General features: G+C 36.4%; 1 protein-coding gene across 1 annotated transcript; it reads right to left on the reverse strand.

Annotated features, from left to right (window-relative positions):
* Nucleotides 1–1275: 1275 nt before the first annotated feature.
* On the reverse strand, nucleotides 1276–13662 carry fblim1 (filamin binding LIM protein 1). Its single transcript, XM_028575286.1, has 9 exons — nucleotides 13612–13662; nucleotides 13060–13301; nucleotides 12329–12689; nucleotides 11521–11681; nucleotides 3715–3808; nucleotides 3430–3599; nucleotides 2664–2842; nucleotides 1717–1837; nucleotides 1276–1611 (listed from the first exon to the last, which is right to left on the reverse strand). The coding sequence occupies exons 3-9, from the start codon at nucleotides 12663–12665 to the stop codon at nucleotides 1501–1503; spliced, it is 1173 nt and encodes a 390-aa protein (XP_028431087.1). The 5' UTR covers nucleotides 12666–12689; nucleotides 13060–13301; nucleotides 13612–13662; the 3' UTR covers nucleotides 1276–1500.
* Between the last annotated feature and the right edge of the window lie 415 nt (nucleotides 13663–14077).

A 14077-nucleotide genomic window follows, 5' to 3' on the forward strand; every position in this document is an offset into this window, starting at 1 on the left:
AATTGTAGGATAATGGTAAATGTTAACCGTCATCACAAGTAGAGAAGACTCAGAACGTAAGCAAACAGACTCAGTAATGTTTCACAGCATTATTTTGTATAAATTGAACTTTTCATTTCTTTCAAAAGTTAAATTATCTCACTTTAAAGACCAGAAAAGATAAGCGACGGGCAAACCACCATTGCAATATTTACAGAGTAAAATCAAAGTGTGATGAATAAATACGTAAATGCCAAAATTACTTTTTTTTTTTTATGTTTTGATACAAAGAAATATAATTCCACAAACATGTCATTTGAGATACACAACATAAATAATAAAATAATTCAGCTGGGATCTGTATGAGACTTCAATATTGTAATCAATGTGAATATTTCTATTGTTGAGGCAAAAAAGACAACATTGGCCCTGTGGTCCAGTGAAGATCTTTATGTGTTTAGAAATGTGAATGCAAACACATCTAAAGCACCTTCTAGTTTTGGTCCATAAAGAGTACTTAAGGATGTGCTAGTGTGCTCTTACACATTACTTTATAATATATTATTATAATCATTATTTAGTTTAATTTACAGTTAAACAATTGTGAGCTAAATTGTAATTTGTTTTTCACATTTTAAAACTTAGAATTAATACTAGGCTACAGAATTGATATTGTGTGTGTAATTTAACACGTTATGTTGGAGCTAGTCTCGCATTGCCAGACCTTCCTCCACAGTTCTGCGGAGGAGGGTCTGGCTAGTCCACGCAGCATTCCGGGATGGGAGAAAAAACATGCTCTGGTTTATTGACATTTCTTTAAACTATTGTCATGGGTGGTACTAAGCACTGTACGAAGCAATGGTGCCGCTGCAAAATAGCCTCGGGAAGGAACTTGTTTTGGTGGAACAAAAGTTTTGTTGTATGTTTGGTGTATGTTCAAAAGTTGTTTTAGTCGTGCAACAGAAAACTCTGACTGGACAGATAGTCTAGCTAGCTGTCTGGATTTACCTTGCAGAGATCTGAGAAAACATTAACCATAGTCCTCATAAATCGACCGGAGTTTCAAATGCCAACTCATAGAAAGCCCAAGGCAACGGATATCCAGCTTAAATGAGTGAAATCTGGCCGAATTTCCATCGGCAACATAGCAATCCCGTAAGTTGAACGTTGTGGATATAGACTATGTTGGAGCGTGCCTCAAGATAAAATATATTAGTTTACTTTTATATAAATGTTTTTTTTAATAAAAAGTAAAACTATATATATATATATATATATATATATATGTGTGTATGTATAAGGGTAAATGTGAGAAACAGTATACTGATTGATGTTTACAAAAAATTAATGCTTGCAGTATGTTTTTATAAAGGCTATTGCATAAATATATTTGGTGCATTTTGTAGTTTGAGTGCAAAATTATCAAGTATAAAAGAAGAAAAAGAGAATCTTCAGAAAGCATGATATATTGTAAAAAAGAAAAAAAAATGTTGCAGTTTATCCCGGGCTGTAAGGCCAGTGTTAGTGCTGGCCAGAAACCAGGTTCAGATGGCAAGATTTGCAAAGCATCTTCCCTTCCAAAGGATAGCAGCCACGCTCATTTGGTTCAGGAGAGAGCTGGATGACACAGACCTGCAGATAATAAGAAAGACTTATCAATTGGTTGAGATTAATTTGTGTTTGCAAACTTGTCAGTGTGTCCATACAGTACACTCTGTTTGCTTGCAGAACGCCTACCTCACACCTGTAGCAGTTCTCATGGTAGGAGCGTCCCAAGCATTTAACATTATAGCTGTCAGTACCATCTTCTTTTGGAATGATTAGCTGGTTGCAGGCATTACACTTTGGAGCATACTTCCTTTATGGACAACGTTTCAGGAGGAAAAAAAATATTAGACAAGGCAAGGCAACTTTATTATAGCACCTTTCAAACAGAGTGAGTTGAAATAGGTGAAATAATGCATTAGAACAACTTTAAAAGCAATTTTTTGATGTATTATTTCAGGCTGTTCTCATGAACCATTCATACATATAGCTATTGAAAGTAAAGCACTGTAATTCAAATGTATTCCACGTATTTAGTCATAGTTAGTATATGCAGCATATTGACTGCTGCTGTATAAGAACGCTCTGGACCGCAGAGGGAGAAGGTCAGGATGGATGGCTGGTTCATAAAACCCAGGGCTTTCAATGCGTGTTTGTTTCCCAGGAGTGTTTTAATTAAAACAACAATCTTTTTTTTTTTTTTTTTTTAGTCATTTTGGTGCCTAAACTTAACTGTTGTTGCCACATGACACTCACTTTTTGTCAGCTAAACTCAACTGCCACGGCCCCTGAAAGGACCGTCCCCTCGCGGTGCCCTGTACCCGGCTCAAAGTCACCTTTTCTTGGCTAAACTCAACTAGCAACAGATTCTGAAACGACCGACTGCTCACAGTGCTCTGTAGCCAGCTTCCAGTAACCTTAAGTTGGCTAAATTTAACTGTAAAGACCGCTAAACATAACTGGCATGTGACCTGTCGTCATGTGAGCAGTTGGCGATTGCCTAATTCGGTAGGATATCATACAAATTGGTGGGCATAAGGATATCATACTAACACGTTCATGAGAATGGGAAAACCTCTGGTGAATTGTGTAAAGGGTGTTTTTTATGCAGTGCTTGCTTTCATTTTTAACTCCCATACCTGTAATAGTCCTGGAGGCAATACACTTCTCCAACTTCTCCCTGAGCAAAAGCTTGCTCTCCAATTTGCTGTTTACATGTTGCACAGTTGAAACAAGAAAGGTGGTACGCTCGCTCCAGTGCACGGATAACATGATCTGTGATAACCTCCCCACATGCCCAGCAAAGTTCCAGACTGGCCTAAGAGACAGAGATAAATGGTGAATAGAATATATTTCTGTAATTAAAGATGATACCAACATTTTCCACTGTTTAACCCATTTGCTACAAACCACTTATACCTCAAGTGTATGCCTGCTGGTCATTTTCCAAAACACAGCGGAGTGTTTACATTTTTGAGTTCTGGTCAACCCACTCTCCAAGCAAACCATTGGCTGGACAGAGATAATGGTAAACCCTCACAATGAACATCATTTTTACATTACAGTCCGACTGGAATTCAATCTCCAGTTGCAACCACACCGAGAAATGATAACATAACATTGATAGATGGATTTCAAGTCTGTGCAAGTTGATTTGCACGCTGTCTTAAAAGTAAGCAAAACCAACGGCTAACTGGAAGGTGTGGGGAAACCAAAATTCAAAAATGTAAACCATTAAAGCAGTCTTTGGATAACAGTTAGCATTATTAATGTAAAGCATACCTGATTCGAAGTAAATGAGCATGCAAAAATATTGGTATGGTCCTTTTAGAAAGATTTGCATTTATATGTTCAGCTTTAATAACATCCTGTAGTGGATGCTTTGTAGTATTGACTTTGATCTACCTGGTAGCAGTCTTCGCATAGTGGGATTCCTGCCTTGTTGTAGTACTGTTTACCAGCCAGGGGAATGTGACAAGATCTACACTGGAAGCAACCATCATGGTATGTCCTGTTTAAGGCCTCTATTGCAGGTTCAGAAAGAGCCACGGGTTTCCGACAGAAGCCACACACCTCTGCATCGTACACAAAGAAGGTCAAAAGTCAAAGACGGTTATAATAATATGTGTATTGTCAAAGTGGAGCAGTTTGAAACCTGAGCAGTACATGTGTAAATAGAGATCATGTTACCTTTACTCTCCCTGCTCGTGTCTTGGCCATTTTTATGGATCCCATGGGACTGTTCATCTTGTTTTAACCCACTAGATGGTGTGCTTGTTTCCACCTTAAATGTAAATCACATTGTTAATGTAAAACTAAACTTTAAACCCGAGATATTCAACAGGGGATCCGGGATCCTTAGTGGATCCTCAGAAATGTTGCAGGGGGGCCACCAAATTACTGATCAATGGTTTTTGTCTGAAAATATACATTAACATGAATCCAACATATTATTAGTAAAGACAATTTTTTTTTAAATGTACACAACATTGATGATAGGCTTACTGGCCTATAAGGTAGCCATAAGGTTGCCTTCTACATACAGTTAAGCTTAAGGATCCAATGTGCCACATTTTAACATTAAAACTTCACGTTATTTTTTTTTTATTACTTTATTGTAGTGCTTTTCATATCCAATCACATGTTGTTACATATTTTTTCCTTTTGCCCTTCAATTTTTTACAGTCTTATATTATTTAATAACACAAAAAGAAACCCATAAAGAAAGAAAGAAAACTAGAAAAACAAAACAAGAAACAATATAATAAAAAAAAAAGAAAAAAAAAAGACGTTATGTGAATGTGTGTACGTGCGTGTGTGCTTGTGTATGCTCTTGTATATGTATGTGTGTGCGTGTGCGTGCGTGTGCATGTGGATGCACTACAACCTATATCAAGCCATTGAAATACTTCGTTATTTTATCTAATATGTGTTTGGGATATATTTTATTCCACTTTTCTAAGCTATTACTAGCTATGAAAGTGAGCTTTTCCATTTCTAATACTTGTTCTATTGTGTTATACCATAGATATAATTCTGGTGCTTTTGGTTGTTTCCATGTCCTTGTCAGTTGTTTCAGTGCAGTAAGACGTAGCATATTAAAAATATTTAGATCCTTCGCTTTTATCTTACATTGTATGTTAATACCTAAACAATTTTCTAACGTCAGGGATTCTTTAATATCTATAATTTCTTTCATGGCCTTTTCTACCGCTTCCCAAAAGCTCTTTATTACTGGACATGTAAAGAATATATATGCGTATGATTTGATTTATTTTCCCCGCATTCTCTCCATCAACCAGCTCCTGCTGCTGGAGACATTTTTTCCATGATGAGGTGTAATAAAAAATCTCTGACTTATTTTCCAAGCAAATTCTCTCCAATGTTTTTACTGAGTTATTTTAAAATTATCTTTTAAGGAGTCTCTCCAAGCCTCGCCTGAAATATTTATGGATAATTCTTTTTCCCATTTTTCTTTTGCTTTACTCTCCATATTTGTTAGTTTTTGCAATATTTTATAAACATCTGAAAGTTTTCCTGTGCCTTTATTTTTATTTTCTGCCAAATATTGTAGTAATTCATTTCCCATTTTCTCTTCTGAATATTGTTTAATGTAACTCCTTACCTGTAAATATTTAAAAAAATGTTTTTGCTCCAAGCCATATCTAGAAACCAGGGCTTCATATGTGTCCATTGTATTTTTAGTAAAACATTGTGAATATGAAATGAATCCCTTACTAGCCCACCCTTGTAAGATCCTATCTGTTCTATTAGGTATAAAATCTGGGTCATGAATCATTTCTCGAAGTTGAACATTCTCACTTTGTATTTTTAATCGTTTGCACAGTTGCCTCCAATTCATTATGGTATTCTAAATACAAAATACTTGTGGTTGTTGTTTTTGTGTTTTTTTTTCTTAAAAAGGGCAATTTTCCAATTAACCCTGCTGTTAACTCTCTCTCTATATTTATCCATTTTACCTCTGTATCACATTTCATCCACTTCATTATTGTTAAAATTTGTGTTGCATAATAATAATTTTGTATATTTGGAGCACCCAACCCTCCTCCCTCTTTCTGTTGAGTTAATAGTTTAAATTTAACTCTGTGTTTTCTATTATTCCAAAAAAAATCATTTTATTCCATGTATACGTTTCTGGTAGCCTAAGTGGTAATGCTTGAAATAGGAAAAGAATTTGTGGGAGTACCATCATTTTGACTGTCTCCACTCTACTATATATTCCGTCTGGTATTAGTTTCCACCTGTTTAAATCCTGTCTTATCTTTCTTTCTAGAGTATAATAATTGTTTTTATATAATTCTTCCAAATTTGTGCCTATGTAAATACCTAAATATTTTACAAGCTCTGTGTCCCATTTAAATTTATAACAATTTTTGAAAGATTGTTTCATCTGTATTCCAATAGTTATAGATTCACATTTATTTTCATTTATTCTATATCCTGAAACTGTGCTATATTGATCAATCACATGCATTAAGTGTTGCATTGAAAGATCAGGTGATGTTAAGTAAATCATTATATCATCTGCATATAACCCTAATTTATGTATTTCTGTATCTTTATCCCTTTAATATCTGTGTTTTGTCTTATGGCAATTGCCAGCACCTCAATATACATTGCGAAGAGGAGTGGTGAGAGAGGATCTCCTTGTCTTGTTCCTCTTTGAATAGCAAATCTCCTTGACAGACCATTTGTTTTAACTATTGAAATCGGTTTAATATAAAGTGCTTGCAGCCATTGGCAAAATATTTCATTCATACCAAAACTCTTTATTGCCTCAAACATAAAAGGCCAGCTAACTAAATCAAAGGCTTTTTCAGCATCCAATGTCATCAAAAGAAAATCTTTATTCTTTTTTTGTGCATAATCAATTATATCCAATGTTCTTATGATATTATCTGCCAAAACCCTTCCTGGAATAAAATCACATTGATCAGGAGTAATTATATCTGTCATTACCTTTTTTAACCTATTAGCTAATATTGCTGATATTATTTTATGATCTGTATTAAGTAATGATATAAGTCTATATGATGCAAATTTTGTGGCATCTTTCCCTTCTTTATATATACAGTAAGTATTACTATAGATGATGCCCATGTTGGCACCCATTTTCTTTCTTAAGGACTTACTTGATCATTAAAAACTTTATAAAATTAATTTGTAAAACCGTCATCACCTGGAGATTTTCCATTTTTCAATCCCTGTATTTGCTTGTATACCTCTTGTATTGTTATTGGTTTTGTTAACATTGCATTATTTTCTTGTGTTACTTTGGTAGCTCAAGATTTCTCAAATAAGCCTGAATATCTTCTCTATCTACGCTTACCTCTGTCCTATACAATTTTTCATAATAACTAGCAAATTCTTCCGCAATCTGATCCTTATCAGTTATTATTTCAGCTTGTTCCGTCTTTAATTTTGTTATATGTACTTTCTTCATTTGATTCTTGAGTTTGTAAGCCAGTATTTTTAAGGACTTTGACCCGCTATCATAACTTTCTTGCTTTGTAAACCTCATTAGCTTTTCAATCTCAAATATACGTATTTTTTCTAATTTTATTCATTTTTCCTTTAGTTCTAACTTGTCTTTGTTACTATTTGTCTTACTATGTCTATTCTCTATTGCTTTTATGTCCTCCATTAACTGTTTCTGTTGTGCTCGTCTTGCCTTTATCCTGGCTGAAGAATACGAAATGATATGTCCTCTCATTACAGCTTTGGCTCCTTCCCATAATGTAATTGGGTCTATTTCTTCTGTATCATTTATTTCCAAATAAACTTTTAATTCTGTTTTAATTTTTTTATAAACTCCGTTTCTAGCAGAAGTGAGTTGTTTAATCTCCACAGGGACTTGCCCTTACTAGACTGTAATGTTATTATCAGGGAGATGGCTGCATGATCTGATATGTTTATTGAACTAATATTACATGTTTTAACTAATGTTACATTATTTTTATACATAAAAAAATAATCAAGCCTGTTATAAACTGAATGTCTCCCAGAGTAGCAAGTATATTCTTTTTTATCTGGATGTAACTCTCGATATATCTATGAGCCCCATTATGCTTTCCTCAATACACTGGCATTTTTCTCTGCTCTGTGTAACTTAGTGCTTGATGAATCTAATTTTGAATTCATCACCAAGTTTAAATCCCCTGCCATTATCACAACTCCCTTTGTCTTTGTAACTAATAAATCTATCAATTGTATCATAAGTTCAGGACCAATATCAGGTGGATAATAAATATTCAGAAGAGAAAAATCCATTCCTTCTATTTTACCAACCATTAAGACATATCTCCCTTCTTTATCTGTAAAACAATCTTCTATCTAAAAACCTACATGAGATTTAATTATTATGGCTACTCCTCTTTGCTTTGAGTTATAAGAGCTATAATAAACCTGGCTTTTTGTTATTTTCTTTAATTTCTCATGTTCCTGTTTTTCCAAGTGAGTTTCTTGCAAATAGATTATATCCGCTTTATCTTTCTCCATCTCTAACATAATTTTTTTTCTTTTTATGACATTATTTATCCCATTAACATTCAAAGATATTATCTTTAAAGTGCACATGAAACATCTGATAGGTCTATGGGCTGACTACCAAAGATTTTCTCTGTTGCATTTTGTTTACTACAAATCCTTAAGATAAACATTCTATAAACCTTGAAGAAAATTATTCTTTGTTTTAATCTAAGTATATAAAACTGGTTTACTTTTACATCATAGTAAAGGCAGATATAGGGGTGTGCAAGTGTATGTGTGTGTGTATATGTGCCTACATTTACGCACTTATATGTATTTTGAGGTTTGAAAACGTGTATATGTGTGCAAGTGTATGTGTGTGTGTATATGTGCCTACATTTACGCACTTATATGTATTTTGAGGTTTGAAAACGTGTATATGTTTGTGTGAAAAATAAGAAAAACCAACACAGAAAAATTAGGTTCCATCTGTACCACCCCACGACAGGGTGATATCTCAAGGTGACTGTTGTTATGAACATCTTTAAGATCAGGGTGTCAGCCAACAATGTAAGCATGTACATACCCTATTTTATCAGCTTGTAATAGATAGCCCCCCCCCCTTCATTTCTAACTTTATACCTACTTAATCCATATTTCCTACAAAATTAGTATATAAGAACTCAATATATCTTATCTATTTCATTGCTCATAATTCTATCAAAGTTTTCCATATTTTAACTGTTTCTACCCCTTGTCCCTCACCCCCATTCCCTTCCTCTCAAATAAAATAAACTACAATCAATAATCAATTATACTTTAGAAAATCTAACTTATACAAATGGTGAGGTATTTTTACTTTCCCCTTATCCCCCTCGATCTCTCCCTTTCCCCTCCCTCTCCCCTTCCCTCCCCCACCCTTCCCTCCCTCTCCTGTAAAACCCTGCTAACTTCAAAACCATATCAAATACTCTAAACTTAAAAAAAGTTATAAAACATAAAATCATACCATAACCATAACTTAATAATCTTCAATTGTATTTCCACGTAATTCACATTAGTACCTTTATACCTCAAGTTTACACCTCATACCTTTTTCTCTCTGCGGTCTGTGCAGTGGAGTTTCGGACCATTAATCATGTCCCTGTTGTCCCAACAAGTGTTCATCTTTGCTGTTGTCCATTATGTTAAACTACCTCTTAATGGGCCTTTTCAAAGTCTCATTATGTAGTTACAGAGAGGGGTGGACAAAAAAAAAAAAAAAAAAAAAAAAAGAGAGCGAGAGCGAGAAAAGAAAAGAAAAGAAAAGAAAAAAAATAAACAAAGAAGGCCGTCTCCAATATATTAATCCACATGCTTGACAAGCATCTTCCTCTGCCTGCTTTGTATAAGCCTTTCTCCTCCAGTTTCTTCATTGCAGTTGTAGGGTTGGGAAACATCGTAGTTGTTCCGTCGTTATTGAACAATTTCAACTTTGCTGGTGCCAGAATATGTATCTTAATGCCCTGGATCTTCAGTTGCTCTCTGACAGATTTGTACATTGATCTCTGTTGTCTTACTTTATACGTAAAATCATGATCGAGGAAAAACCTTGTGTCCTTAAACTTCACCTCTTTCTTGCTCCAGGCTGCTTGCAGGACTCTTCTTTTTGTGTCATAATCCAAAAAGGTGACAATAATAGGTCGTGCAGAGTCTTGTCGCTCTTTAGAAATGCGATGCGCTCTCACAATGTTAACATCTCCTGGAACTCCAAGGGCGTCTTTAATCAGCTTTCTAAGGAAGGCCGTCATGTCTGGGCCTTCGCTTTCCTCAGCCACGTTATAGATACAGACGTTGTTCTGTCTGGATTTATTTTCCAAATAATCCATTTGTTCAGTTAATTCATCAACCCGAGACATTATCACGTCTGTCTTTTTCTGGTTATTAATTCCCGAGTCATCTAGACTGCTTACTCTGGCTTCCAGCTGATCCACTCTATTTTCAGTCAACTCCAGATTTTTGCGTAGGTCTGCTGTTTGCTGCATTATTGTTTTAATATCTCGTTCAGTGTCTTGGCGAAACTCTTTCAAATCAACTCGCAATTCTTTAAATTCTTTGGTTAAAGAGTCTTTTAGCTCACCAAACAATTGCTGTATCTCACGTTTGTCCACCATGCTGTTTGCATCTTTTGCAGATTTTTTTTTCTTCGTTTTCTGCTTAGATTGAAGTTCATCAAGGTCCATCACTGCGCCACCCGAACGAAGATTCATTCCTTATTTTATAACGACGAACATTTTCACTCTTTAGTAGGTTATTTCAGTTTCATTAAATATTTTCGGGAGGTCTCCTGAGGGAGCTCATTCAAGCTGCCGCCATGTCACCGGAACTCACAGGCTTAAGCCCTTCACGTTATTGTAGGCCCAGTTTAATATGCAACTCAATTTTATGCAATATATGTAGTAGGGACTCCCTGCGTCATCTCTATCAGCTAAGGGTCCTTGGCCTAAAAAATGTTGAAGACACCTGCTTTAAAATGTTTGACAAGGTCAACATTTGCGTTTGGTCTCATAATTTAGCAAATGCTTGATTTTGAACTAAAGGAACTAAATTTGAAACTTTTACATACATGTAAATAAAAGCTTTGGGGTAGAGCTGGGCAATATATCGATATTATATCGATATCGTGATATTGTCCTAGATTTTGGATATCGTGATATGGCATAAGTGTTGTCTTTTCCTAGTTTTAAAGGCTGCATTACAGTAAAGTGATGTCATTTTCTGAACTTACCAGACTGTTGTAACTGTTCTATTATTTGCCTTTACCCACTTAGTCATTACATCCACATTACTGATTATTCATAAAAAATCTCATTGTGTAAATATGTTGCGAAAGCACCAATAGTCAACACTACAATATCGTTGCGGTATCGATATCGAGATATTGGTCAAAAATATCTTGATTTTGATTTTCTCCATATCGCCCAGCCCTACTTTGGGGTATACAGATAATTTTCATTAAATCCCTTAACCAAAATAATGAAAACACAAACAGTAAAACATGAAATACATTGTATAGGTACACACTGTAGAAAAACATACATAGGTACATAGTAAAGAAAGGGAAAGTATTATTAGACCTCATGCTGTAACTCCGCCCAATTTCCTGATTAGCACTGTTATTGTTTCAGCAAAGAGATGGGGCTGTAATGATTAGAACTAAAAGTTTCTTGTAAAGCTATAGATTGGAAAGTGCTCTGATTGTGAAGGACTTTTTTTTTTTTGAACATTCAGTCAAATCTAAAAGACAGCTGTTTTTGCCTTCATAATGTGTTTTGCAGTTCATACTTTACAACAGCTGCAACATAATACAGTATCTGTAAAAGCTGTGGAAGTTGTAAACCTTCACTGTGGGAAAAAAAAAATGATTTGTCTACTTCTGGTGAAATTCTTTGAGGAAAATTGGGATCAAGTGTGTAAAAATAGTGCATGAACATTTGAGTGATGCTAACGTGACAGAAGTCTGCATACCTGTCTGTTGTAAACTGGCCGCCGGCCGGGGGTCATAGGGTGGCAGAGAGGCGACTGGGCTGGAGGAGGTGGTGGAAGTGCTGATTCTTCAAAGAGCGATGTTCCCACAGATGAAGGCAGTGCAGCAGCAGGAGGAGGAGGAGGAGGAGAAGGGAAGAACTCTGTTTGGCAAGAACAATTATTTCAAGTCACCTTTCAGCAACTTAACACAGATGCTTTTTATTTAAGTTTCAATTAAGCACTGACATTTCCTGAAATTCAGAATAGGATTAATATGAAACCCAAATCTATATATATATATATATATATATATATATATATACATGCATACATTTGCATAAATGTGCATACATGTGCATACATAAACATACAGATGCCACCACCCCAAAACATTTAAAAGGATTACATTAGAAAAACAAAGAAAATAATAAAATAATAATGATGATGAGAAATTATATAAAAGAAGTGGCGAAATAGAAGCCTTGAAAGTTATGTCTCCTCATAGTCAAACTAAAGTGACAACTTTTCTGCATGCAGGTCAGGAAAGTAATAAAATCTCATTTTTGTCTGGGGAGGGCCCTAAAAAGAGCAGCACTCATATAGCCTATAGTTTGAGAAACTACCTCAACAAGTGATTAAAAATAAGACTTCTAAAACAAACTTATGGAAGGACAGGTCCAAAACATATAATACATGTCAGCCATGCCCTGATGGCATCAATTACATGTAGGGTCAATTTCTGAATATATTTCAGTTTTCCCCATTTTGCTTGAATCCAAGATGAAAAATGGATTATTGTCATGAATACCTGCAGCACCTATGTAATCTTCTTGCAGCGTTCCTCTGCTGGGTCCAGGTTGGGCAGGTTTTGGGCTCTGAGGGTCTGAAGTTCGGGCCGTACGAGTCCAGTCTTTGCTGTCTACACTGCCATAGGACTCAGACTGTGAGTGGTCCTCTTTCTTATGTCTGAAGGCGGGGATGTTGTCACTTGGGCTGACTCGTACAGCAGTGTGCTGCTTGTCTCTGGCCGGGGCACTGTGAGCTTGGAGGACAGGCTGCTGCTGTGTCACAGTGGCTTGGTGAGGAGACGCAAGAGTGATGAAGACAGAAGACACCATCCTTTTTGGTGGAGCTGCTGATGCCATGACTGTATAAAACCCACGTACAGCCTAACAAGAGGACAGAACAATTATTATCTACACTCAAGACTGCCTGCAACATTTAATGTTTTATAGTCCTATAGAAACAGAAACACATCACAGACTCAACACCTTACTTGATCTTTTTGAGCAACCCTGGAGTGTATGAATAAACATACTAATAGTGAACATGACATTTTACTTCTATCATCTCACTAATATTGAATCTAAGTGTACACACCCTCTCAGTCAACTTTGTGGGAGAGCTTACGCTCACTTTAGAGAGGTAAACTCACACTCACAGCTCTCATTACCCATAATGAATGGTTTTTGAGGCAGAAAGCACAAATCTGAATCATCTGTTTCCTTTAAACTCTGGCTGTGAGCTGCCATTACATACCTGGGAGAAAATTCGGTTTGAGGACAGCTCTTTCTTTTCTTTTTTTCTCCTTCCCTGCTCTGTATCTCAAAACTTCTGGTTGGTTTTCCCTCCTGTAAGCTGCCACTGAGAGAAGACTTTACTCCGGTAGAGAGGGCGACTATCAGCAGAAGGCCACTCCTTTTCCTTCTGTACCTCCCTCCCGACTCTCTCGTTCGTCGACCCCTCCTCCTTCTCTGGCTGAATGACAATACCACCTCCCTCTTGACCGTAAAAGGTGAACAGTTAATCTCTGGCAAAGTGCAGTAAAAAACATGACACATTCATCCACTATGAAAACTTGGCAGGCACACACACACACACACACACACACACTGGCATGCATGCACGTAGACACACAAAGAAAGTCATGCAACAGTTGGGCAATCTAACCAAAAGCAGAGTCAGACGTTTCACAAAAGCAATATACAGTAGTATTATAAAGTAATTCATAAGGTTTCGCCCTTAATAGACACACAGCCTTCTGTCCTCCCACCCTTCATCTTTTTGCATGCCAGCAGGATGTGACTGTACCTGCCTTTTCCAGCAACTCTCTATCTTAAACTGTCTCTCTCTCTCTCTCTCTCTCTCTCTCTCTCTCTCTCCCTCCCTCCTGTGCAGCTCTGCCTTATTGTTCTGTCAGCTTTATTTTCCCTACCTCCCTCATTGAGTCTGCCTCCTTTTTCTTCTCCCTCTTTCCTTCTTCCCTTCCCCCACTACATTATATCACTTTAGCCTTGACTCACTATCAGTGTCACATGGCATTGCTTCCATTTGTGCCCCACCGATGTCTGATAATATGTAGTGATCAGGCTCTCCTGATGGAGCTTTTGTGGTTGAAAGCAGCCTTAAAGGAGCCGTTGCATTACAGTGCGATGAATCAGTGCATTGTGCAAGAGGAGATATTGGTGTATTAGGAGAGAGGGGGCAGTGAGTGATGTGTGTGAGAGCTATGAAAAAGCTGCTTTGTTGTGTTTGCTGCTCTCCACCAGAGTGAGTC

This window comes from Perca flavescens, chromosome 4 (assembly GCF_004354835.1).
Source record: "Perca flavescens isolate YP-PL-M2 chromosome 4, PFLA_1.0, whole genome shotgun sequence".
In the NCBI taxonomy this organism is placed as follows: Eukaryota; Metazoa; Chordata; class Actinopteri; order Perciformes; family Percidae; genus Perca; species Perca flavescens.